We start from the raw sequence: 27,380 nt of genomic DNA on the forward strand, positions 1-27,380 counted from the left end.
TGCCAAGATGATCAGACCAGACTTAAACTTGCCTTATAGGGATTATTGAAAGCGAACAGGTAAAATACTCTCTAGTTGAACAAGGAATAATGTCTGCGTTTTTATAAAAAAAAATTAAAAAAAGACAGAAACTATAAATGGAAGATTTGACCACACAAGAATCCATAGCTGTGATTAAGCACAGAACTCAAAGCTGGACAAGATGTACAATGTCTTTGGTCAGAGGCTATTATAACATCACAGGATAAAAGGAAAATATTTTTCCAGTGGCATTCTTTCTTCATCTTTTACACTGAGGACCTTTTTTAAAAAAAAAGCAGTGCTGGTCAAAGTACCTATAAATATATACATAATGCACTGACCATATAAGGATTTGCAAATGCATCATTCTTTCTTACCAAAATGCCAAAATGTATCTCTGTTGCTGCATCTATCCTTACAGGATAGGGAAATATAACCTTTGACCTTGTTTCTGGCTCTGTGCAGTGCACCTGAGCTCCGAGGACTTTGATCCCTCTGTTTGCTGTGCAGGATGGGAATCGGGTTGCCATGTGTCACAGCTGGACTCCACGCGGCCCTGCTGTTAAGGCAACAAGTGGGGCTTTACACAGTTGATATGGGAGAGGCTTAAACTATTTCAGCCAACAGCTTCACACAACTGAAATCATTAAGATATAACATAACTATGACAGGAAGATTAAATTCAGGAACCGCTATTATGGTAAATGTTGTCTTTGTGATCTGCCCCATGAGGAATTTTAAAAAGTGAATTTCATTCAAAGACACATTAAGGCCTGAATTGATTTTTGTGCCTGAGTTTATATTTGTCTTCAGTTTGTTTTTGTCCAGTGGCACCAGACTGTAAATATGGAACAGAAACAAGGATATGGGCTCAGCTTTCATTATTTCCTGTAGCCCTCATTAAACCTAACCTTAGACCCCTACTTACGGTTATCATCCGGCTGATTTTTCTCAACAGAGACCCTGATAAAAAGCTGAGGAAATGGCACAGATTTACAACCTTCTGCTTTAAAGTTTCCCTCATTCCACTCTATGACCACACAACACAGCATGTCAATTTTTAAGCAATCATCTGCACTGGACGTGTAATTATTCTTAGGAAAAGGAAAGAAATAGACCCCTAATACTATAAACCTGTAAAACAGATGACTAGCAAGGTATATTACAACAGTGGTTCTCAGACAAGACAAGACAGAGCAAGGTATTTAGATATGAAACAAATCTTCAGCTTTCAAATTCTTTCAGTTTTATTGTGAAATTCAAACAATAAATACATGGGTGCCAGATTGCTGTAGCGCCTCAGAAGTGGCACTTGAACCGATCTTCTCTTCCACTTTACTACTAGTCACACTGTCACAGCAAAAACAAAAAGCAAAAAAAAAAACAATTCCTAGGGTATTTTGAAAGAACCAGTACAACTTAAACTCAAACACCTGAAATGTATCATGTCTCATGTAATTGCTCAGTAACTTTCAACCATGCATGGAAAAAATTTGGCATGTAACATTACATTTACCCTAAAAGCTATTAAGAGTCCAAATAGCTAGTGAGAAACATGTACTCTAGAGAGGAGCATTTTGAACATTACATATTTATTTTTACTCTAATACCGTTAAAAAGTTATTCATTTAATGTTATTTTGATAAAACAGTCCCTATATGCAATCAGATGTTAATTTTAACCTTCAACAGAAATGTACCAGTTGACAGGGTTTCTTATAGCATTGATACAGAAAGATGTTAATGTATATCCAAATGAATCAATACTGAATTGAACTGAATCAAACGGAATCAAATTGAATCATTAAATCATGTCCAAGCTGCACTCAAAAGTTGGCAGCCCTAATTCAGAATTGTTTTTGCAGCTGTCTGACCCTGCAACCTATTTCTGACTGAACCACTGCATTAGGATAATAAAAATTCAACCATTTGGTCCTTTTTTTCCCTCTGTTTCTCGCTCTTAGAATACCCACACAAAGGCTTTGGATCAATCAGACCCATTACGATAGTGTCTAGTATAGTGAGGGTGATCTGGGAAATGCTAACTTTAGCCTGCTAGCAGTGAAAGCATACGATCCCACCCTCCCTGCAAATCGCCATCCAAAGCCACACCTCCTCCAAAACACATGAAAGCGCACAGACCAGAAGCGAGACAACCAGAGACAATGTTATTGGATTACATCATGTATCATTCACCCGAGAGAAAACTTTACAGTACAGTGAGTAACAGTTCTACAATAACAAACGTAAACAACTGTTTGCCTGCCCTTCTCGCTCTGTCTGCACAGCGTACGATGATGTCTGCGTGAACAGGCTGCGCAGTGGTATGCAAACACACGTTGACTGATAGGGAACACATGCTATCAATTCATTCGAACCGAATGCCATGATTTAACTAACATTGTATGGTCCTACGCATTCCACAGACGATATATATTTATACAAATACATTTAGACATTTAGACCGCTTAACATTTCATTGCTATCAGAATATGAAGAGACTTTCAACCAGCATAACAAAAACAATTCTTTTTGAGAATCACCTATTGCACCTTTAAGTCTCTACTCCAGGAAAATGTCCAATAGGAAGAGCAATGAGGCCTCACAAGTTGCCAATGCTCTTTTCCCGAGACCATTCTTCCAGTCACTTCCAGCCACAACAGTAGACCCTTAGGCAAACTCTAGGCAAGGCAAGTTTATTTATACAGCACATTTCATACACAATGGTAATTCAAAGTGCTTTAAATAAAAATGATTTAATAAAGTGCATAGCAAAAACAAAGAAAAAAACATTGATTCAAATTTATTTAAAATGTATTAAAACAGTTATAAAAAGATTTAAAAGAATAAAAAGAGGGCAAATGGATCAAATAAAGGCCAAACATGTGTTGTTTGAGCACTGTGCTGATTTGCTGTGCAATCAGTTAGACGTACAGTGCAGTGCTCATTCAGTAAATCCAGCTAAACAGATGTGCTTTGAGTCTGGATTTGAATGTGGCTACTGTTGGAGCACATCTGATCTCTTCTGGAAGCTGGTTCCAGCCACGGGTGGCATAAGAGCTAAAAGCAGCCTTGCTTTGAGCGAACCTTTGGTATTTTCTTGATCCTAGCTGAGTGATCTGTTAGGTTTATATTCAATGAGCATATCTGCAATGTACCGAGGTTCTAGGCTATTGAGTGATTTACTGTATAAATGAGTTTAGTTTAACCTGAGTCAGAGGTTAAACTAAACTCATCATCTAAATAAAGTGAAAATGTCAATCAACTCAAAGGAAAGGTTCAACTATATATGAAGAGTTCAGATGCAAAAGCCTCTAAATGCCATCTGAAATTTTCTTCTAGAATGATCATTTTTATCAAGCTTGTATATTTAAGTTCAGTAATTTCACTTAAATTACAATTAATAGGTAATCTTTATTGCCATTTAAGTGAAATTATTGAATTTAAATATAAGAGCTTGATAAAAATGATAATTCTAGAAGAAAATTTCAGATGGCATTTAGAGGCTTTTGCATCTGAACTCTTCATATATACATAAAGTATACAGTACCACAAAGTTCAAACCATGGAAATTGCTAGTTTGTTGAAGACTTTTTTTAGACTTGACTTTCTTCTGAATGACACAAGATGTGACAGAAAGCTGAAAGGCACTGATTATCAACTATTTCATCTGCAGTATCAGAGCCAGTGTCTAAAAGAATTTAGAACATGGTCTCGGGCAGCACTTGTAATTGTTTTTGGAAATGTGCAGAGGATTGCCAAAAAATTCCCCAAGATCCTAGCGGCAGACAAAACAACACTGCCATATAAAGTCAAGCCCTGAGCACACATCAAATTAAGCAGTGATTCCAGAGTGCCTACACAAACCCTTGTTTCAAAAAAGGGGGCGTTGTGTAAACAGTCTTGGGCAGAGTTCAAATCAAGCTACAATGTACAGTACGTGTCAGCAGTCCTGACACTTGTTTAACTTTGACACCTCACTGTAAGAAGCTTAAACGCTCACAACTAAACAGACTGACAAAATTGCTTTAAATCTCATTGGTAAAACATTATGTCATTGCATTGAATAGAAAGGTTGCACTTCAACTTTGTTATACAGGAGCTTTTTCAGCAGAGCAACCCCAAGCTGACTGTAAACACAGCTGATTTCACTGGATAAAAGGTATCTACATTATCCAAATTAGTTCATCCAGTTCAGATCAAGTTTTACTTTGACAAGATAAATGGTCTTTTTGAATACAAAGCAATAGGCCTTCAAAAGGCATCACGTAAAAAGCCATTTCCAGTTCAACAGCACTCCTCTTTAACACTCCAGAGGGCACAGGAAGTGATCTGGCATCACATAGCTGCTGCTGTTCCAGCTGAAGCCCCAGACACAGATGTGGAGACTGAAGACTCAGGAAGCTGGCCTGGTCACACCCTCTGCAAATAACAAACTGCACACGCCATCCCCCAGCCAGGGAGAAAATCAGGCCATGGCTGAGAGAGAGGTGAGAAAAACAGACACCCTGTGCTTTGAGTCACTGGAACCAGTACGCATCTCCTCTTGCTAATTAATGGCCAAGTTGTCTATCCATATCCGCATGGCATTTTAACAACGGATTCATAATTATCTATCAGATTACAATACTGTTGAAAAGTTTTGGGCAAGTAATGTTTTTCTTATTTAGCAAGGATGCATTAAATTGATCCAAAGTAACAGGAAAGATTTCCATCTCGAACTAATTCTGTCCTTTTGAACTTTCTATTCATCAAAGAATCCTGAAAAAAAAAAATCTGTCACGATCTCACTCAACTGTGTTCTATATCGATAATAAACATATTTATTGAGCATATCAGCATATTATTATCTTTTCTGAAGGATCATAAAGACTTAAGACTTGCGTAATGGCTGCTGAAAATTCAGCTTTGCCATCACAGGAATAAATTATATTTATATGAAAATAGTAAAAAAGTGATATTAAGTTAATAATATTTCACAATGTTACTTTTGTTATCCAATAAATGAAACTTATTTCAAAAACAATTAAAAAAATCTTACCAACTCGAAACTTTTGAATGGTGGGTTTAAAAAAGGGACTGAACTTCATGACTGACTAAAATTTCAGAGGTATTAACACATTTTAAATTATTATTATGCAATATTTATAGTTTATTATGTGATCCAAAAACATCTCCCTCAATTCACAGAAAAACACCCGCAATATCATCAGAATACATAAAATATGTAATTTCATGCTATAAAATGAAAAGATTAAAATATCAAATCAAACATTTCATAGCTTATTCAGTGCCCTTGCGAGACATCCACACATAGGTCACTTAGCCTAGTTGACATTAGAATCATACAATAGATTTTATGGCATTGTTTTATTAACCATTAACTGCATGCTGAAACCACATTGTCCATCTTATCAGAGCTAGCAAGTCATTTATTTACAGTGTGCTGATGAGGAAATGTGATCCACATAACCAAAAACATAAAACACAATGGCAGGATATCCACTGCAAACTTGTTTGAACAATAAGGCCAATCAGAGTGGGTGTTACCATGGCCAACACACCTCTGTGGCCATCCCACAGCACTCTGGCTCAGCAGGTGCAGCAAGTTAGGCTATATGAAGCTACAGAGAGATGCAGCAAACACAACAATGCCATGAATTCCCTAAATGTAGACATGAGATGTGTAATGCAGTGTTCCCTTGACCTGAAAAACTTTTAAAACTATTCCAGATGCCTAGTATCAGTCAATTAATATATGATTACACTTTAAGATGTTTTGCAAGATGATTTGAGGAACTCTTTCTTTCTTTTTCTTTTTAAATTATATTTATATATAGTAAAAAAGTGATATTAAGTAAATATTTCACAATGTTACTTTTGTTATCCAATAAATGAAACTTATTTCAAAATCTTACCAACTCAAAACTTTTGAATGGTGGGTTTAAAAAAGGGACTGAACTTTATGACTGACTTAAATTTCAGAGGAATTAACACATTTTAAATGATTATTAAACAATATTAATTTTGTAGTTTATTATGTGATCCAAAAACATCTCCCTCAATTCACAGAAATAACCAATTTCATCACTAATCTGCATCACCATTTTTTGATAGATAGATAGATAGATAGATAGATAGATAGATAGATAGATAGATAGATAGATAGATAGATAGATAGATAGATAGATAGATAGATAGATAGATAGATAGATAGATAGATAGATAGATAGATGAAACATTTTTGAATTCTTTTCATTTAACACAATTGGAATTTTACTTCAAACCCCAAAACAAAGTTTAGGGCAAAATACAGGTAAGCTACAACTATAATAGGCTACCTGGTAACAGGGTGAATTATCTTACCTGAGTTTGAGGTTGGCCATAAACTCTTCCAAAGACACATTGTCCAGAAGAACAAAGTCCGCCTTTCCGAACTCCAAACTTTCGTGTTCTGCCATTTTAACGCGTTAGAAATATAGTAGGCAAATGGAAAAAATGTAAAGCTGACTGTTGAATTTCCGACGAATACTCAAGTCAATTCGACAAAAACAAACCGAAGCGATAATGCATTTTCCTGAATTTGTTTACATTTGCCTAGCGCACTATTCGTCGGCTTCTTTTCATGTTATTAGGAAAGGAAAAAATAAACAAGCAATGTGCGTTAACTATACGTTGTTTTCGTCTGTTTAAGGTTACAAGACTTAAAGCCACACACTCGTCCGTCGCCTGAAAACTTCACACAACTTTTTGAGCCTGCCGGTGTTTGAGTGATAGTCCGCTACATCGAGAGTCGCACCTTTCATCCCTTTTTCCACGAGCTTCACTCGTCTCGCCTAAACACTGTGGCTTCGGTATCCTGCCCGTCTCGCGCAAGCCCCTCCCCTCACGGGCGCGTTCGCGTTCACCTCAATACATGAATGACACAGTTACAAAGGTGGATACATTTGCCGTCGACTATGGTAAGCAGTGGTTAACATCAGTCCCTTAATTCTTTTCTTTTTTTCTTTTTCTTTTTCGTCTTTTTTTGCTACTAGCAGCATATACTTGTATTACGAAATCCCAAATTATCAACGCTCGGAATTCATACTATTCAGAAGTGAATAGTTGATCGCTGAAGCACAGATCACAATAGACTTACAGTAAATGGCAAAAATGTTTATTTGTCACCAACTAAAAACGTAAGCTAGGCTACTTGCCACTGTTTGTGCTAGCTAAGAAATAAGTAGCCTAGCCGACTGTAGGCTAATGAATAAGTTGTAGGCTTACTATAAGTGAATAGATTATTGGAAAAATTACAAGTAAATAATCTAGTAAATTTACAAGTACAAAAAAAAAGCATATATTGCACTGGATTGCTTACTGATAAATAACAAAATGTTTGTTTAACATAAAATGCGTAGCCTACTACTTGAATTCGTTTAAAGGAGTTAATATTTTAATTATTTATATAATTTGACAATATATATCATTTATATTGCCTAATTATAACATTTGACTTTGAATTGTGCATAGTTAGAATTCTTTAAGACTATTAGTCATCATCATCATCATCATCATCATCATCAGTGAGTATCTCTGGAATGTCCGTCTGTCCTCTAGCCATATAAGGCAATGGATAAAATCCCATTTGAGTGAACTGCTCAGCAGTAGTTCTGCATAGAACTTCAGTTAATAACAACATATCTGACAATTGAACTAATAAGACCAAATTTAAAGGAGCTCACAGGTAAGCACAATGGTGGTTGACTATTTTTTGGTCTGCTAAATCGTTTTCGTCATTTTGTTAATGTAGCCTAGTAAAATATGATTTTGGGCTGGCATGTGCTGTCACCGTGTTTGCGGTGACCTTGGGACACAAGAACGTGTTTAAGTTTAATGAGGACTGAGGATGGCTTCAGGTTGCTCTGTGCAGCTACTTGTGACCCAGTGACATCTTCCCTGATTAAATACAATGAGAGGACTCTGCTGCCCCCACCTGTATCTCCAGGACACTGGGACAATGCTATTACTTATAGTTACATATAAGTAGTTTACCAACAATAGTTTACCATCAATAATAGTGTAAAAGAAAACAATGTTTGTTAAAACAATATATATATATATATATATATATTTTTTTTTTTTTTTTTTTTTTTTAAGAATATTTATTTAAAAATATATATTTGCATATATATAATGACAAAAAAAAAGCTATGTCTTTTTTCAAAATAGTCTTAGTCTCCAAAATTTGTCTCAGAGTAAGATTTGTCTCATTAGAAAAGTGTTAAGGGAATTTGCATTTGAGATGTTTTATTATTTGAAACAAATATTGTTTTCTTTAATTTGCACTATTATTATTGTTATTATATTAGTCAACTATTATGGTAAACTATTTAAAAAAATAACAATTAAAAATTATTAGAAATAATGACAAAAAAAAGTTTTGGTTCAGTCTTAAATTCAGACGTTTTATGGCAAAGTATTTTTATAGGGGGAAAAAAGCACTAAGAAACTGGAAAGCACTTTTTGCAATGGAAATATCTCTCAGCAAGACACATGTATTAAAAACTGTTAAATGAATAATAAAAAGCAATGAATGAACAGAACTAGCTGGACATTTTACTATTGTATATATAATATCAAACCTAGTTGGTACTATTAAATTGGCCTCCATTTAAACTATAAGGCCTGGTTTCACAGACAGGGATTAGATTAAGCCAGAATTAGGCAGTTCAATTAGGACATTTAAGTAGCTTTTATAAACGTGCCTTAGGGGGGAAAAAACATTATTGGTGTGAATCTTGAGACAAAACAATGGCACTGACATATTTTAAGATATGTCAGTGCAAGTTACTTAAGGTTAAACCAGCTCGAACATGCATTTTAGTCTGGGACTAGACTTAAGCCTTGTCTGTGAAACCAGGGGTAAATGTTCATAACTCTGCTCCAGTTGCCTTTTACATTCTCTTAGATTTTTCTCACCATAAGTAATGAACCCCCAAAAGCGATGGTGTTGGATGCACTATTGGCCCAAGAGCGGCCACTATTATGGGTCACATAAACCGTAGCACCCTTGCGCAGAGTCGTCATATACGTAGAGAGATTTCCAACTGAGTTAGAGCCCTGAACATTACTATGGGACATAGCCACCCAGTAGTTATTAACAACAAGCCATAGGTTAGTTTGCCCACTCCCCCCAGTCTGTGTGGAGAAGAAGAACTGATAGACGCCTGAAACCGGAGCTCTGAAGATCCCGGAGCGAGAGTCGAAAGCCCCGCCTTGATTCACATACACTTTCCTGTACACGATCTTGTTCACTTTTCCTGAGATGTTGGCTGGGTAGGTGGCAAAAAAATGGATGTTTGCTTTCACTACAGATCACAAGGAAGGAAAATACTCCATTATTTGTATTAAAAGGTAGATAATTGAACACTTCACAGCATTGGTTAATTGAATGATTATTAATGAAAAGAAATGGCTCACCTCTCATTGGGTTTTTCTTACACAACCAGGTGATTTTGTCTCTGCTGACGCAAGACTCACTTTTTTTGCACTTCCCACAGACAAGTGTGTAAATGTCTGAAAGGATGGTGTGCAACAGTCAATATATACACAATATTATTCTTTTTTTTTTCTTAAAGCCTGAGTCATCACATCTTACCTGCACAATATGCCAAATGGCAAGCTACCGGTTTGACAAACTTGTAGACGTAGTAGTTTCCCCGACATGCTTTGACTTGAATGGGAGGGGATTTGAACAAACAGCAGTTGTCTCTCCAGTTTCCACACACTTTGCGGGTGACCACTCCGTCTCGTACCCGGGGGTGACCGCCGACGAGCCACAGCGGAGCGTGCGTGCCACACATTTCTTTCCTCACGCACCTCTCAGGCATCTGGATGGTTTTCCCACGGTAGAAGAGACGGTACCAGCCCTTCCACTGGACACGATTGTCACAAGCAACATTCTTGGTGCTGTAGTTTGTAGCTCTCCAGGCTTGGTCCAACACGGTGTAGTGAAAGCAGGGGTCAAGGTCTGCGCCACTGTCAACCTCACCGGAGCCTTCGACTCCATCTTCACCCTGGGTGAGGGTATACGGCAGATGGCTGCTGCCTAACAAAGACAAATATATATAGTCCTTTATAAAACACACCCAAAACACACACAGGAAAAAAAAGAAGAAAAAAAAAAGAATTTTTTTTTTTTAATGATAAGGATAGTACACTAAAAAATGTGGCTGCAATTAGTTATAACAACTTAAAATGTGTTGAGATAACTTAAATATCCAACTTAACTAAAGTTAACTAAACTTAAAATTTTAAGTCAAGCATGAACACATACTTTTTAAAGTTGAAACAATGTTGGATTTTAAGTTGTGATAAATAATCGCAGCAATTTTTTTTTACAGTGCATAATGTAAAAATAAAGTTGCTGCCTTACATTTTTTAATACAATCAACTTTGACGTTTAAGTCATTTCAACTTAAATTACATTAAACTGGCTTAAAATGAGTTGAATCTTGTATAACTTATAAGAAAAGAGTTGACAATTGCTTAACTTATTTTGATGAGTTAAAGCAATGTAAAAACAGATAACCTATTGATCATATTTTTTTTTTTTTACAGTGTATATCTATCTATTTTTTAAATAAACCATAAAGAATACTTTATCAACAAAAAAAACTGACCAGTTTGTAGTGATGTCAAATTCATCTCCACATCCGTATCAATAGGTTTCTGTGAACAGTACGGTAATGCCTACAAAAAAACAAAATAGTTTCACTGTAGAATGAATTATTATACTTCAGCCATATGTTGACATTGGCATTCATGTTATATTTAATTTTTAACAACAGCTTAAATGTTTTTGCAAGTCCAACAAGATCCAGTGAGACTGATTAGAATACTTTTTAATTTTTATTTAACCAGCAAAAAGACTGTAATTATCAACTTTAATATTACCTGGCTCAAGGCTTCTTGCTTTTGTTTCATTACTACTTGTTCATGTTTCAAGCTTTCCATCTCCTAAATCAATACACAGGTAAGAAAAATGATGTTTATACCACTCTTCCTTTAGAAATTGAAAAATTTAGGATATACCAAATCACTTTAAAAGCACCACTACCTTATACACAACGGCAAGTTGCTCCTGCAAACGCTGGTCAACCATATCCCAAGCTCTGAATGTATACTGGAAGACATTGCAATAAAATAATGTGAAATAACATTTGCACAGTAACTGTATTGCAGTTATAATGTAAGAATATTGTAATGTAATGATGGTCTTATTTTATTTATAACATTAATTAACAAATTTGATCATACTTACTGAAATATCTCCGTTCTCAGTGTCAGCTGCACATACAAGCAGTACCGCAAACACTTGGATGCATAAGGAAAGCATCTAAAGGTAATATATATATATGTATATGTTTATAAAAAAAAAATATGAAGTACATTTCTAATTTAAAAATGGATTTGCTATTTTAATTTGCCTCAATCAAGAATGCAAACTCTTGGGAATTACAGGTAATTCAATTAAGTGATTTGGTTTAAGTGATCTGTTTTTTTTTTTTTTTTTAGAAATTCTAAACATTTTAAGCTTACCTTTTCACAAAGAGCAGTTCTCTATGCGTTATGCAAGTCAGCTATATAGGATAGAGTTTATATATATACTGCACCAGTGGGGTTGGACACTACAGCCATGCAGAAGGAAGTTTCTGGTCAGACTTTCACACCAACATTTTCTTACATGAAACTCTGGTGACACTGTTCACAAATAAGGTGCTAACATGCACATGAAAAGTAGCCACAGGCCGTTTTTGAGCTCATGAGGTCAGCAGAAAATGTTGTGCAAAAATGTATTTGCATATATGCATGCAAAATATTATTAAAATAAGTTCCTTGAAATAAGTTAAAACGAGTTAAACAAATTGGTAGAAATATGTGCAATGTTAACAAACAAAAACAAAGAAGAAATGCATTAGAATATGTTTTAAAAGGAATAAGGTCAAGGCTGGGCCAGAATTTTTACACTAAACCAAGTTTTCATTGTTTGAGCATTTGGAAAAGTTAATTCGCTTTTTGTGATCGACCAGGTTTTAGTCATGATTTACCAAGTTAGCAATTACTTACTCTCGCATTGCAATTTAACAAGTTATTTGACTGTTATAGATTTTGCCTTTTCAAGCATCATTCTGAAACCACATGACAAGTCATTGGTTATAGCAAAAAACTTGTTTTGCATTATCAGCAGTGACAAGATCTTAACTCCCTTTTGTGCAAACACACATTATGTTTAATAGCATATCTTAAAAAGCACTTTAAATCTGATTTGCTAAATCTAATGTGTTAGTAGTACAAATTAATGTTGGACTCCTGAAAAATAAATTAGATTGCTTTCACATTTAAAAACAGGAAAATTTGGTTCAAAATTCACATGGTGGGAGAAATATGACCATTGAGGAAGATTTAAAGAGGAATAATTAAGTATAAATTATTTTGAGTAGGAAATAGTTTCGTGGAAAATATGCGCTTTGAGTTAAATATGCGCTTGCTTTGACTGGTGGAAATGAAACTGCCAGTGTCTGTGTGCAGGATGCAAGTATCTGCAATAACGAAAGCCACCACTAGGTGGTGACCTCTAATCTATTTTAAAACATTGGGGTTTTCCAAGTTTACTGGACAGGAACAAATCTGGTAGAGTCTAGATATACACTTTAATATACTACTTTTAAAAATATTCTGGTGAAACACTAATTATGTAATTGTTGAATCGTCACAAACAAATGTTGAATCATATTCACTAGTCTAGTGCTCATTATTGGCCAGGGTTATTAACTGAAATATTAACTGAAATTACAATTAAAATTAAAACCATACAAACATATCATTTTGTTACTTAAAAAAAAAAAAAAAAAAACAACGTATTTTAATAAGTATAATCAATGTATTTCAGCTAATTTCTCATTTTTATTTAAACTTGATATAAAAAAAACTAAAGCTGAAATAAAACTTATTTATAATATATTAAACAATATATTGACATTTATGAAAATAAAAAAAAACTTTTCACAATGAAATGTGTGTATGTGTGTGTGCGCATGTGTCTGTCTGTGTGTGTGTGTGTGTGTGTGTGTGTGTGTGTGTGTGTGTGTGTGTGTGTGTGTGTGTGTGTGTGTGTGTGTGTGTGTGTGTGTGTCTGTCTGTCTGTCTGTCTGTCTGTCTGTCTGTCTGTGTGTGTGTGTGTGTGTGTGTGTGTGTCTGTCTGTCTGTCTGTCTGTGTGTGTGTGTGTGCGTGCGTGCGTGCGTGCGTGCGTGCGTGCGTGCGTGCGTGCGTGCGTGCGTGTGTGTGTGTGTGTGTGTGTGTGTGTGTGTGTGTGTGTGTGTGTGTGTGTGTGTGTGTGTGTGTGTGTGTGCACTTATTTTCTTGTGTACTGATGCTTTGGCAAGATTGTATAAAACAAACATCCCAAACTTAACTGTCATTGTTAAAACAAAATCTAACCGGTTTAATGAGTAAAATGGGAGTAATGTGTTTCACTGGTATCTAATTAAGTTACAGTCCTTCTAAATAAATTGAATCCAATCTTATCTCATCTGGGCATAATATTAGAATAGGGCCAACAGAACATTGTGTTTTGTTCTCATTCCTTAACCATTTGGTAATATATTAAAATACTTGGCAGCAACCTCAGCTCTCACTGTCAACAGAGCAATGAGCCGTCGACTGTGTGATTAGATAAGACCAGTCCAGCCAGTACAATAGTCCACCCAGGAAAACAATGTTCATGTTTTGATGTGAAGCACAGGCCCTTTACATAAGCAGGAGACATCAGTAAACCGCCCTGGGGAATGACAGGCGTGCTAGAAAGAGAACAGTCACCTGGACAATCCCATGTTACTGTTGGGAACTGTGATATGTTTGCATACATTACTCAACCCCATACATCTCCACTCACCCGCAGAGCAACACGTACACGCCATCATTTATGGCCTTCTCTGAGGGCTGTACTTTTCCTATCATAGTTCCTGGAACTGCTCATTGCTATACTCGCATGTCTCTGTAGATTCTAGCACATGAGGGTTCAGTCTTTAACAGCTGCGTAACAGGGCACTCTATGAGGGAAGTCATCTGTTACTGTCTCTTTTTTTTAATACTTAGATAATCATGCAGTTATCTGCATCTGTCTATAAGTAGTGGCCAAAAGTGATGTCCAGCCTAGGAAAATCACCCTTTTTTCCAATATTATTACAAATTTGTTAAAGATTTTGTAAGCATATTGTGTAAATGTGCTTGGAGTCAACTGTTTTATGAATGATAACACAAAGTCAAATTGTTCCGCACCATTTTTGGCCTGGCTGCCATACAAAGAAATTATGGACATGCAAAAACAAGAGAGAACCAGCCAAATATTAATAGCTGATTATATAGTATCATCAACATATGCTTTTCCTGTGAGCTTTTTATTTATTTATTTTTTTATAGTAATGTAAAATTTGCTAATTAAAAAGTTTTTCCAAACCAGAATAACTTTCCCTCAAATGGAATGTTTCAAATGTTTTTGTCCATCCAATTAAAGTCAGTGGGGTCCAAAACAACATCTGACTAAAATTGTATGAACAAAACATTGAGACATTTTTCAAAATATCTTCTTTTGTGTTTTATTGAAGAAAGAAAGTCATACAGGTTTACAATGACATGAGGGTGTGTACACAAAGAATAATAATAACGATAACTATATTAGCGTCTACACCATGTCACATATACGTCCAGATGATGAAGAGATAGATTTAAAAAAAGGTTCCAAAACAAAGTATTCATTTAAACAAATTAAATTGTTCAAATGCAATTACAAGAAACATGTAACAAAGACACAAACAATACCAGACACGGCAGTGAGCACGAAGAGGAACTTAAATGGACAGTGATGATGAGACAATGACAAACAGGTGTGATAATGAATGAGTGTCCATGACAACTAAAGACTGGCGGGAAACTAGAGAGAAAAAAAACAAAAACAAAAACAAAAAAACATAGGAAACAGGTATCTGACGAATGAAAACTAAAAGTCCATGAAAACGACACTAAACACACAGATCGTGACAGACCAACAGACGATAACGTTCTGTTTATTATATTCAAGTTTTAGTGTATTATATGGAGCTTTTTAAAGTCAAGAGGATTAGTTAGCTGTTTTTATTTGTTGGTAAATCAGAAATCAGAAATACTTTATTGATCCCCGAGGGAAAATTAGTTGTCACAATTGCCCACCTGTCAAAGCATAAGGAAAAGAAATAGTAATAAAAGTAGATAAATAAAGAGTATATAAAAGTATAAATATAAAATATAAATAAAATTATATATTTTATAGAGTATATAATATAAAAGTATAAATAAAATATATAAATAAAATATATAAAATATAAAACTATAACTTTAAATATGGAAGCCCATTTCAGCCACATGAGAAAAAAAGTGCTTTGTCAAATCATAATTACTTTTTTCATAATTATGATTTACCAAAGCATGTTTTTTTATTACGTGGCGGAAATTAGTTTCCATACTTAAGGGTCCATAGAAATATGTGTTAGTTCCATTTTTAAGGTTTCTGTCTCAGTGACAAACTGTTGTATCCCATTTTCTGTAAGTTACTACTTTAACTGAGAGTGTAGAGATGTGAGACATGACAAAAAAACAAACAAAAAAAACACCATTCAAATATACTGAATATGTGCAGAAGCTATCTATGATTGCTCAAAAAATGAAAAGTACTTAGAAAGGTTATCATATTGATTTATTGTTTACCAAGGCCTAAAACATTCCAGAGGCTCCTGCATGTAAACAAGCTATCCATCTAACCTTATATGGAGTACCTCATAGCATGTGCTTTATGGCATGTGATGTATTGTAAGAGGAGCACTTGTTTATCAAGCAGTTAATCCATCCAGAACACAGTCTCTACGGAGACAAAATGATCCTGACGTTATTTTCACATTTAGCAGGAACTAATTTTGTTCTATCACTGCACATCTGATTTGCTAAGTTCATTGTTTCTTCCATACTTGTTGCTCCATTCATGCCAACTCACTTTCCATGAAACCTCTGACCTTAAAAGGTATGTTGTTTACTATGAAATTTAACCTCTGCCTTACTGGGCAAAGGATCAATGTGTAGTATCTCGATTCACACCTGTCAATCATATCTGTCCTCTCTATAATCCATCCTTGCACTAATAAAACCATCAACAGAGTTCAGAGTACTTGTTGACACATAAATGACTCCCATAAATGACATAAGTGACAAAAATTGTTTATTTCAATTCTATACTCATCATTTGATTTAGATGGAAAACATTACAAAAATAAAGTTTAGATTTTCTGTAATAACACGACAAAAACATAAATACACAAAATATGGTCCTTATATGTAAGGTTATATGGTACAAGTTCAAAGCAGATGGTTGATTTAATACAGTAGGCATGCTTTCAAAAGAGCAGTCTTAAAATTAGAAGCTCTGATTTCATGTTGTATAATATTCGCAGAGAACTAAAGCCCACAAATCTGAAAAAGGCAACAGCTGAGCGATGGTCTTAGAGTTGACAAACTATCTTCAGTCGATGAGGTATCTAAAATGCTTCAGCATGTTTAAGAACAAACATGCACAAAACACTGTGTTTGAAATGCTCGGTGCATTTCAGTTGTAAGTGTTTCAAGTTTAAATCAATGAGATAATTGGTACATTCCAACTGATCCCCTTCTAGCGCCTTAATCGCAAGTGTGAAGAAAATACTAGGCATCACATTGACATATTGGCCACACACTAATACAGATACAATAATGGCCTCTATGATCTCTTTCTCTCAGCTTTTGGCCATTCTGAGTATGAACACTCCTACATTCAGTAATCAAACTCATTTAATTACAAGTGTTCCTTGATTTCAGCATTACTACTGCAGTGCAACATGCACTTCTAGCACACTCTTGCATAAATGACACATCATAGGTTGCATATGGATTTTTATCACCCAATCTTGGCCCTTAATCTCTGATTTCATGTGCTTTTAAGTTCCTTGGCACAAGCCTGTTGTCACTTTCTGGTTCCAATAACTGGTCTAGACGGCCCTTGTCCGCTAGCGCAGGCTTCAGAAAGTAAACTGACTGTCTGGCTCACTTTTCCACACTGGAACATCCACTAAACAGTCTTCCAACAAAGGATTATCTTGGTACTTTGTTCCACTTTATATGAGTTAGTATGGTCTGCAGGTAACACTGTGACAAATTTCTCAAATAAAAAAAATTATATGATATAGTCATGGTGGTGGTGCAGAGGAAAACCATTGCATGCAACAACTACGGTATTGCTGTGAGACTACACGGCTTCACAGTGAGTGGAGACTTGGGGCTCGGCCATGTGGACGCCATGTCCTTTCCAATTCACTCATGTCAGTAGGCCAGAGAACTGTCCTATTTCCTTCCTGGAGGCTTCATGGTTCTTTTCACTTGGCCAGTCTGAACCTGGCCAGGTCCAGTGGCTCTCGACTGGGAACGCACCAGTCATCTGCCCCCTGCGTGACCTCGTAGTTCCGTCGAGCTGTCTTATTAAACACAGGGAGCCTTTCGACTGAGTCAGTGGATAAAGCCTGAGGGAAGAACACGATGTAATCTGTTAGAACACAACACAAAGTATTCTAAGTACTCTCATTTACAACAAGTTCCTAGCATTTTTAAACGCGTTCCAAAGACTTTTAACAAAGCAGGGGTGTTAAACTCAGTTCCTTGTGCACTTTCATTCATAAATCCTCTCCTGTGGCCTCATGGGATAGTAAAGTGTCAATCAAATGCACACTCCAGAATCTCCGCGGAAGTAGTAGGTTATCCGGGTACTTTTCACCTACTCTTTTGGCGTGCTGTTTTCAACATATTATAAAGCAGGGAAGTATTTGATTTTGGACGCGGCCCCAAAAACTTCCAGGCAGGTGTTTTAGAGCTAAACTCTTTAGGACAGATGTGGAGTTTGACACATGTGCTTTAAAGCGATAGTTCCAAATCTGTCAATAGTATCGCTCCAAACCTGTCAACATTGGACCCCATTGATTTTTAATTGCATGGACAAAATCTGTTGAAACATTATTTAAACTATCTTTAAAATTTGTGTCCAACTGAAGAAATAAAGTCATGCAGGTTTGGAGCTCCACAAATAATGGAATGACGTAAATAATGACCTAATTTTCATTTTCTGAAAATGGACCGAATTTTAGGTGAACTATTCCTTTAAGTAGGTTTTAAATGTACCTTCAGGTGAATGACTGCATCAGTACCATGGCCCTCCATAGAGTAGAGCTGGAGGTCACCCTGGAAGTACTTGGCATAGAGTCGAGAAATGGGCAACCCATAACCAAACCCAGCCTGTGGACAAAAGGTGGATGATATTATAAAGAAGCAGTGTTATTTTTTCTTTGATACTTTTTTAGTTTTATTTATATTTTCCGCTTTCATTTTCATTTTAGTAAATGTTTTAGTAATTTTGTTGTGTTTTTTTGTCATTTTTGTTAGTTTATTTATTTATTTATTTATTAATATGTCTATATTTTTTATAAAATTTTATTTTAGTATTAATTTCAGTTATTTTAGTACATTAAAAGTTAAACTTTTTAATAACAATTTTTAACTAAATTTTTTAACACAAGAGAAGATATTTTGAAGAATGTCGGTCACCAAAGAGTTGAAGTACCTACTATGTATATGCATAGTGAATGTTCCTACTATGGAAGTCAATGGGGTCCATCAACTGTTTGGTTACCGACATTTTTCAAAATATTTCAGAAGAAAAAAAATTCATACAGGTTTGAAACAACTTGTTGCAGGGCGAGTAAATGATGACAGAATTTTCATTTTTAAGTGAACTACTCCTTTAACTATAATAACCCTGTGAAGAGGACCGTTTAAATTATATATCTTGCAATTCCATTTGTATTTTATGTATAATGCGGTGAAGTCTCACCAGGGGAGCCATTTGTTTCTCATCCATCTGGGGTGTTGGTGCTGTGGAGTACATGTAACTGAAGAGGTTCTCCATCTTTCTGAAAGGAACTCCACCACCTCGGTCACTCATCTACAAAGACAGAGAAGACATTGTTAGGATAAAATCTAGAGCACAGATAAAAATTAGGGCACAGAGAGAAAAAACTGGGCAAACAGTGAGAGGGGTGAGATGCAAGACGGACAGACGGGCACTGGCCGTGACTTTGACTCCTGAACACAACTGTTTAGCAAGTGAACGACTGAAATCAGCATTGTCAAGGTAACTAAACAACAAGGTCAGTCAGCTCTCATGTACTGTGTTATGCAACAGCAGGTGTTTCACTGATGGGAAAATGACTGATGGCTCCAGTTACATCAGACTACAATCAATAAGGTGTCAGTGAACTCACAAATCCTACTCACTTTTTCTGAGTTTAAAACATGAATGAAAATGTATTGGAAAATGTGCATAGTTGAATATGAAAATGTCTAAACATTTTCAACATAAACAAAAAGGGAAAAAAACTTTTATTATTATTATTATTTGTCAACAACAAATTATGCTTGATCAAATTAAAATCACCTTGATAGTGAGGTCCTCTCCTCCTATGGCCACCATAACTTGAATGGGTGGAAGATTACTGCCTTCTTCATGGTTCTCAATGGTCGCCCTCATTGCATTCTGAGGAAGAAACCATATTGTCATGACAACATTCAGATCTTACGTAAACAGCATTGTTTCAGGGCAGAATATGAGATGGGCTACAGCTCACCTTGAACAGTTCAAATAGCATATGGTACAGATGGGAAGGCACATACACAATGCTGATAGGCTGGTTCCTATTGTTAGCTGTAAAAGGAAGAACAGTCACAGTGTCAAAATTGTCTATAGCTGCTAAAAAATCTATTACAACTTAGCTCTAAGCTATTATGCATTAAACAAATACAGTAGAATAGGGTTTCTCAAACTCGGTCCTGGAGGGCCACTGTCCTGCACAGTTTAGCTCCAACCCTGATCAAACACACCTAGCTGTGAGTCTCTAGTGATCCTGAAGACATTTATTAGCTTGCTCGGGTGTGTTTGATCAGGGTTGGAGCTAAACTGTGCAGGACAGTGGCCCTCCAAGACCGAGTTTGAGAAACCCTGCTGTAGAACCAATAGTTGGAATACATATTTAACTGATCTTACTGTTGAGTTCCTGAAGTACCAGGTCAGGTGAGCAGAGGTAGTACTGATAACACAGCATCTTGGCACTTTCATATGCATCTACATGAAAAATGTGTTGACATAATATATTTTAGAAACATATAAGTGTGCGTGTATTGACTAAACAAATGGGTCACTGATTTTAAATGGTTTGTTAACCCAAACATGAAACTTTCAACAATTACCCACCCTCATCTTCAGAACACAAATGAAGATCTTTTTAATGAAATCTGAGAGCTTTCTGTCCCTCCATTGGCAGCAAAGCAAAAACCACTTTGACGCTTCAAAAAGTTCATAAAGAGATTGTAAAACTAATCAATATGAATTGAGCGGTTTAGTCCAAATTTTCTGAAGAGAACAAGGTCACTTTATATGACGAACAGATTGAATTTAGACTTTTATTCACATATATTATGGTGTGGTAGTTGCATAGGCTGTCAATGGAGGGACAGAAATTCAGAATTTCATTTAAAATATCTTCATTTGTGTTTCACAGATGAACTTGTTTCACAGATGAACTTGTCTTACAGGTTTGGAATAAGGGTGAGTAATTGATGATGTTTTTTTATACAATCACCCACTCATATATGTTTGTGGATTTTAGCAGATACATTTTTCACACTATACCTTTAACAACGTCTGCCACCTGACAATGAGGGTCTATACTGCCAATGGTATTGGGGTGAACTGGATTTGTGGCTCCATCAAATACAAGAGCTGAAAAATCAGAGAAAATAACATAAATACAAGCAATTTAAGCAGCACTGATGCTCAGAGGTATTATTTGGCTTTAATATTGTGCTTACTGTGCTGGTTTATGAGCATTCTGATGGATATCCGGCTCAAGTAGAGGCGGTCCAGGAAATACTCAATATTCTGATTAGTGACTGGATCTTGACCAAATACTTCTTTATATTCAATCACACCTTGGGCCATAGTGGGCACAACATCATTGTGCCTGTTTCGGATGTTGACCAGAGCATCCACAAACCTGTGTGCAGAGTCAAGAGTGTCAAAATGTGCAATGAACAAATGAAATATGTACATACTTAGTTTGACAACAAAGCCTATTTTAAAGACCAAAATAATTTTCATGACAATAATTAGACAATCTTTTCAATTCTCAATATAATGCTTAAAAAAAAAAAAAAAAAAAAAATGTTTTACATAAAACACCCTGATGCATTATACTCATGAGAATGTTTGTAGGAAAATGTGCTTAATTGCCATGAAAATAATGGCAAACAATGAAAAAATCTTGATGGTTGTAAAACATGCTTCTAAATATATTTTCCTGTTTTTCTTTTGATTTTGAGGCCAAACATCAGATGTTTTCATGAAATTTAGTTATTCTACTTACTCTTCTAACACACTGTGGTCATCTGGACTTTTCTCCAGGAATTCCAAGATATCCATCAAACTCTGAGTATACCTTAGAACACAAAAAAGCAATATGATTTGAATTTATGTCCAATAAAGGCAATTAAAAAATATAAATAAAAACTTTGGGAAACAAGCTTGTCCAGAGACTCTTCTGCTAACTTCTTTACAGATCTTTGTGACATCATGTAGGCCTAAATTTAGTTAATTTAAAAAAATTATAATCAATACAAACTGCAAATCTGAGATTTCAGTTAAGATGTGCGATAATTGTATTGCACTAAACGGATGCAATTCACAAAACCACTGACCTAATAATATCTGTGGAAAAACAACAGTTAAACAGTTGCATACCATGCATAATAGCAGACTGTTTTGTTTTTGCTATTCCTAAGTTTCCACTCTTGCTAAAAGGAAAAACAAGGGTAAGTATGACGCGTTAAAGCACGAGGAGGTAGTGAAAGTGGGACAAAGTTCACAGCAGACGAGACGAGTCCCTTCTTGAAGAAGTATAGCTCCCACACCCTGACGTAGTATGTGGGACAAAGTTCACGTGCTCTACTACTACGTCACACAACTTTGAATTTGGCCTAGTCTCAAGTAGACCGCGGTGTTTTCGGATCATACTAAAAATAAGTAACACGCCTGTGGTAATCTAATCGCTTTATAAACAATCCATCGTTTCTACAACAATACTAATCTTGGTAGATCCGTGTATACAGTAAAATGTTGTATAACTCACCAGCTGTGAACCATTTGTACAGAAGGTGTGGTAAGTAATCTTTTGGGGAGTAAGTTGATTTCTTTCATGATGTTTGAAAGACGTACGGGCAACTCTTGTCTCAGGAAAGCAAAAGACGTTTTCTCACATGCGTTGGTGGAACCTGGACAAATAACGTTACATGTAAACAAATATGTTTGGCACGCTGGACACACACTGCACAAGTGTCATAAATACAGTATATGAATGGATGGTATGGTTCGGGACTGAAATGTATACACGTTGCTCATAATGCAAATAAGCAGTCGAATGCATAAGCGTAAACATGGCAGTGATGCAAGGCAAAGCCAACAGCAGTTAAATGATGCAACAACCAGTCAGTATGAACAACAGTATTGATGAGAACATTCCGAGTCATTGCCGCGAATCGGATCTTTCGAATAATTCGTTTTTAAGAACCGGTTCAGAAAATAGATTGAGCCACTACTTCATCGCGTTTTCTCTGAGGTGCTTTAAAACTTTCAAATAAAACAATATGTTGGAAAATATAGCAGTTTATTGCATTTTTTTTCGTCGATTAAATTGTATTAAAATGGATGTTTAATTTAATTTCTTGAGGTACAGTTCAGTTTGTTTCAGCCAAACATCTCCTAAAACATAAACGTAAACATTACTAACATTTATTTACATCTCCTACCTGAATTTTTTTTGAGTGTTTTAATAAAATGTTACTTATTAAAAACGGATAAATAAAAATAAAAAATATGACCAAGTCGAAAAACGTTTTATTTAGCATTTTTGCTATTCTTAAAGTAATTTGGCTTTCAGCCCATCAGTCCTTGCTTCACTCTAAAATACTCTTACTATCCCCTCAGTTCAATTTCAAATTAGAGAGTTGTTGATTCAGTCAGATTTGTAAATGTCTCGTTCAGTTATTTTCGTAAACAAATTCAGACTGATTCTATGAGCCGAGTCAGCGGATTCACTGAAAAGATCCGAATCAAAAGAACAGTTTGTTCCCGAATCTCATTGCTACAGCTGGTAGAGCAGTATCACATAATTTCTGCATCAGGTAGATGTAAAATTGCACGAGCAACTACATAGTCATGCACGTAATCATGAATGTAGTGCATTATAATAATAATATGCCATGATAAAACTGCCTGTTCTGCAACTGACTAACGTTACACACGAGCACTTCCATTGGCAAGACAGCGCCTATACTCAGGCTATAAAGCTATTCTTTATCAATTTAGGGATACAAATGATTGATTTCATATACGAGCAAATAACACAGCAGAAAAATCACTCACCAAAATCGAGAAACTGTTTCATGGAAAGTGGAGAAGGTGAAAATTTGGAGAAGTGTTCGATGTGATGAGGCACATTGGCCAAAGCAGCATTCTTCATTATAAACCTGACGAACTTCATTTCGATGATTGGTTTGAAACTGAGATATACCAGATATAGCAGCTGCAGAGATCCAGTTTTATCAATAGCTATGATGTTTATAATGCATGTGATGCCCTGTATATGATGGTCTAAGAGGCAGTTGTTTTCCAAGAACACTCAACAGCCAATCAGAGTCCGAGTTTCCTATTACTACTCCAGATCCGTCCAATGGCATGTGGAGGCTTAAATAAGCATTCAGTGAGGGACATAAACACGTGTATTATAGTCCTCGACCACTGTGTTGTTTGCGTCCTGATGAAGAAGCACATCTATTCTTTACATAATAAACTGTAATGATCATAATGAAAACCATTAAAGCTAAATTAATATGCTTATCAGAATCTTAGTTATATTGCGTTAACAATAATGTAGGCTACCTTATTAATTTTAGCACACTGTAAAACATTCCTTTGAGAACTTTAGTTTAATTAGGCTACTAATTTATAAAATCAAGTGCAAAAGTTAGGCTACAACCCCGTGGTATTAAATTAATTACACTTTATTCAAGTCATTTAAATTTAATTAGGCCTACTCAAGTTGAATCAAGGTAAGAATTATGATTATTATGAGGACATGCAGGGACAAATCAATATTAGAAATAATATATTGTTCATATCCAAAGTTTTCTGTTTTGAATGGTGAATGCGTGTTTGAGGACATTATGTTTTATGAAAGACTAAGTGCCATAAATCCATTCTTGCATAACCAGGACAGTCTCGATAAGAGACAAGTCATGCATATTTCACTCTCTCCTTCCAGCCAGCAGTCAGCTGAGTAAATCAGAGGTTCCCCCCATTTTTAATTAGAACTTAGACGTATATATAACAAATGTCTATCTTTAAATGCATCTTTAAAAATGAACAAACAGAGATTAGTCTGCAGATTTCCATGTGCATTCACAATTATGGGTTATGCAGTGACTCTCATCAGATGATTTATCACAATGGAGACCTAGATGAATCAATAATTTTTACAGTGTAGTGGCTCTTTCCATGATTAAATCATGACAAATAACGTTTCCCATATGTTCAGCTATACAGCTCCACGCTTAGCAAGTTATCCGAGGCTCCACCTTGTGGTCAGTTTTGGAATATTTTATTGAACCTTCCACCACAGTAAATGGGGAGTAAACCTGTTATTTTAGAGCAAGGGTGGGCAACTCTGGCCCTTGAGATTTACTCTCCTTTACTAGAAAGCTGCAGGCAGATATGTTTTCTTAGGGTTGGAGATAAACGCTGCAGGAAAGTGGATCTTGAGGGCCAGAGTTGTCCAGCCCTGTTCATTACATTTGTGGTGTTTCTGTTTGGAAAGAGAGAGAGAAAACAATCAGTAAAATGCTATAGTAAAACCATAGCTGTTAAAACATTTTATTTGGCACTACATCATGCTATTTGGTTCTATAGTTTTAAAACGCATGATGGAGTACATTTATTGTGTACTGCTAAATAATAAAATATCAGTTGTAGTAAATTTATCTGCCTTAAACTGTGTTATCTAAACTCCAAAGCATCTGTCTATGCAGTATGCAGTGATTGTACAGCCATTAAGACCTGGGGACCTGGGGAGAAGAAAACATGCCCAGTGGAAATTTCCTTTATGGTCAGACACGGGTCATTGATGTGCTGTTACGTCTATGAATGGAACAGCCTAGAGCAAAATGTCAAACTCGCTCTCAGGCCATTCCTTAGGAGCTATTCTCACAACAAGTAACAGATTCCACAATAAATCCTTTAAATTACTTATAGATGCAGATTTGATATTCAAAAGCATATTTAATATCTTAAGAACTTTTTTGATAACTAATTCTAAAGATTTTCACTTTAAAGTTAAGTTACAATATACAGTGGCATGTACTCTCACAGACCCCTGCCATACAACATGAATAAATGCTACAAATTCTCTGAGTCTAAATATGCATAATCCCTTACTATAAATATGTCAAAATGAGTCGAATGCGAGAATACACAGTATTCATGAAGGCAATACCAAGATGACGTACTGTATCCAGTGAGAATCTATAATGTATAACCAGATACTTTGCTGAGGAGCCGTCAGATTTGAAAGGATGGAAATGTATTTAAATCAAACATGTGGAAAACCAATATATAGCCAAGATTTTGTCTAAAATGTAGGTTACTGCATATTGAACGGCCCCTATTGCTTTTTCAAATATTACCTTTCATGTCGTGTGTAATATAGCTGTATGTGAATGTAAAAGTTCTGCAAAGTTTCAAATATCAAAGTGCACGACAAATAAAGTTGTCTCCTACAAAAAATAATAGATTCTGAACTACTGAAAGAGTCATCAGCAATCCCAGTCTCACTTCCTGTTACATAACCTATGTAACAATGTAATACATTTGCATAATACCAGCTTATGGTCTTCATTGGCTGCCTGTGAACGATGTCTACTTTGACCCGCCCTCAAACTCTGTAGTTGTAGCTGAGGCCTGGAAGTGATGTTGACATGTTGAAAAGACTCTGTTTTCAGTGCTGTGAATCCAATTTGCATGCACTTCAAAATAATAAGGACTTGCGCTGGAGTTGATAGGGAAAAACGGATGCCATCGTTCTCATCACTGTGTATCAAGCACCGAGGAAGTCTCCAGAGCTGAAATTCAGATATGATAAGAGGTGTTTTGTTTCCGAAATTTCTAACACGCGCTGTAAGCAGTAGACCAATCATAATAGACTTGGCCGTCTGACCAATCAGAGCAGAGTGTAGGCTCTCGGAAAGGAGGGGTTTAGAGAGACTGAATCTTCGAACGAATTGTTTTCAGACACTTTGGCTGCGTTCACACTGCAAGCCTTAATGCTCAATTCAGATCCGATTTGTTTTGTAGCTGTGCATTGTTGTTTTGAATGTGGCCAATATCAGATTCCAGTGTGAACAAATCATGGTCCTGAACTGCCCCATGCTCAAAAGAACAATAAAAAGACTTCACACACGACACACCACTCTATGATGCGGAAGTAAACACGGAGATGATTACGCATTTATTTATTGTGTGATCTGCTGCAGAACCAAGCGAATTTATGCGCAGGTAATATTAAAATTGAATATGAGAATGTGAAATAGAGCAGTTTTAAACATTTACGATGTTTTGCTTTTATATAGAGCAGTCACATGTAATGCATGTAATAACTTTGGGTAGCAATTGTAAAATCTTTAAAGTGACTTCCACGTGTGCAGAATTGTGATAATTGCAGAATATAGATGTTGCTCTCTATAGAGTGATGTAAAAGTCGCATGAATTTTGATATTACCGTTTAAACTGAGGTCACGCTGCAAAACATCAGACCTGTATCGGATTTAGGACACCTATCTGGAAGTGGCCCAAATCAGAATCGTTTGTGCTGTTCACACTGTCATTACAAAAACAGACCTGAGTCACATATGAGCAAAAAAATGTAAAAATATAATCAGATTTGGGCCACAGTCTGACCGTAGCCTTTGAAAAATGAGGTGATGTGCAATGGACATATTGGGAGAACCTTTTCTTTTTCTTTTTTTTTTTTACCTTGGATGCATGTAAACCTATTGTATTAGACCTCAAAAAACAAAATGAACCTTTAAAATAGCATAATAGAGCCACT

General features: G+C 35.8%; 3 protein-coding genes across 3 annotated transcripts in view; all 3 read right to left on the reverse strand.

Moving 5' to 3' along the window:
* myo1d (myosin 1D) overlaps nucleotides 1-6,863 on the reverse strand; it is a 71,598-nt gene extending 64,735 nt beyond the window's left edge. The window contains exon 1 of the mRNA XM_082151229.1: nucleotides 6,387-6,863. Within this exon, the coding sequence (XP_082007355.1) occupies nucleotides 6,387-6,481 (95 nt within the window). The 5' untranslated portion in view covers nucleotides 6,482-6,863. The remainder of the gene's footprint in view (nucleotides 1-6,386) is intronic.
* A 151-nt stretch (nucleotides 6,864-7,014) lies between these two features.
* LOC309484832 (uncharacterized protein) lies at nucleotides 7,015-11,687 on the reverse strand. The gene is made up of 8 exons (XM_082151260.1): nucleotides 11,607-11,687; nucleotides 11,329-11,403; nucleotides 11,125-11,190; nucleotides 10,962-11,024; nucleotides 10,688-10,757; nucleotides 9,664-10,113; nucleotides 9,486-9,581; nucleotides 7,015-9,373 (listed from the first exon to the last, which is right to left on the reverse strand). Exons 2-8 carry the CDS (start codon nucleotides 11,401-11,403, stop codon nucleotides 8,970-8,972), a joined length of 1,224 nt encoding a protein of 407 aa, XP_082007386.1. The 5' UTR covers nucleotides 11,607-11,687; the 3' UTR covers nucleotides 7,015-8,969.
* A 4,608-nt stretch (nucleotides 11,688-16,295) lies between these two features.
* On the reverse strand, nucleotides 16,296-23,870 carry pdk2a (pyruvate dehydrogenase kinase 2a). Its single transcript, XM_082151166.1, has 11 exons — nucleotides 23,645-23,870; nucleotides 22,353-22,494; nucleotides 21,591-21,662; nucleotides 21,037-21,221; nucleotides 20,858-20,947; nucleotides 20,213-20,290; nucleotides 19,797-19,873; nucleotides 19,607-19,705; nucleotides 19,004-19,114; nucleotides 18,295-18,408; nucleotides 16,296-17,642 (listed from the first exon to the last, which is right to left on the reverse strand). Exons 1-11 carry the CDS (start codon nucleotides 23,760-23,762, stop codon nucleotides 17,499-17,501), a joined length of 1,230 nt encoding a protein of 409 aa, XP_082007292.1. The 5' UTR covers nucleotides 23,763-23,870; the 3' UTR covers nucleotides 16,296-17,498.
* Between the last annotated feature and the right edge of the window lie 3,510 nt (nucleotides 23,871-27,380).

This window comes from Leuciscus leuciscus, assembly GCF_965113295.1.
Source record: "Leuciscus leuciscus genome assembly, chromosome: 21".
Taxonomy (NCBI): Eukaryota; Metazoa; Chordata; class Actinopteri; order Cypriniformes; family Leuciscidae; genus Leuciscus; species Leuciscus leuciscus.

Coding starts and splice junctions, on each gene's coding strand:
- pdk2a (XM_082151166.1), bottom strand. CDS start 23,762: ATGAAGTTCGTCAGGTTTATAATGAAGAATGCTGCTTTGGCCAATGTG. Junction 21,663..22,352: donor GTACAAATGGTTCACAGCTG/GTGAGTTATACA, acceptor TTGTGTTCTAAG/GTATACTCAGAGTTTGATGG. Junction 19,115..19,606: donor GAGAGGACCTCACTATCAAG/GTGATTTTAATT, acceptor CTGTCTTTGTAG/ATGAGTGACCGAGGTGGTGG.
- LOC309484832 (XM_082151260.1), bottom strand. CDS start 11,403: ATGCTTTCCTTATGCATCCAAGTGTTTGCGGTACTGCTTGTATGTGCA. Junction 11,191..11,328: donor CTGAGAACGGAGATATTTCA/GTAAGTATGATC, acceptor AATGTCTTCCAG/TATACATTCAGAGCTTGGGA. Junction 9,374..9,485: donor TAAGAAAAACCCAATGAGAG/GTGAGCCATTTC, acceptor TGTGATCTGTAG/TGAAAGCAAACATCCATTTT.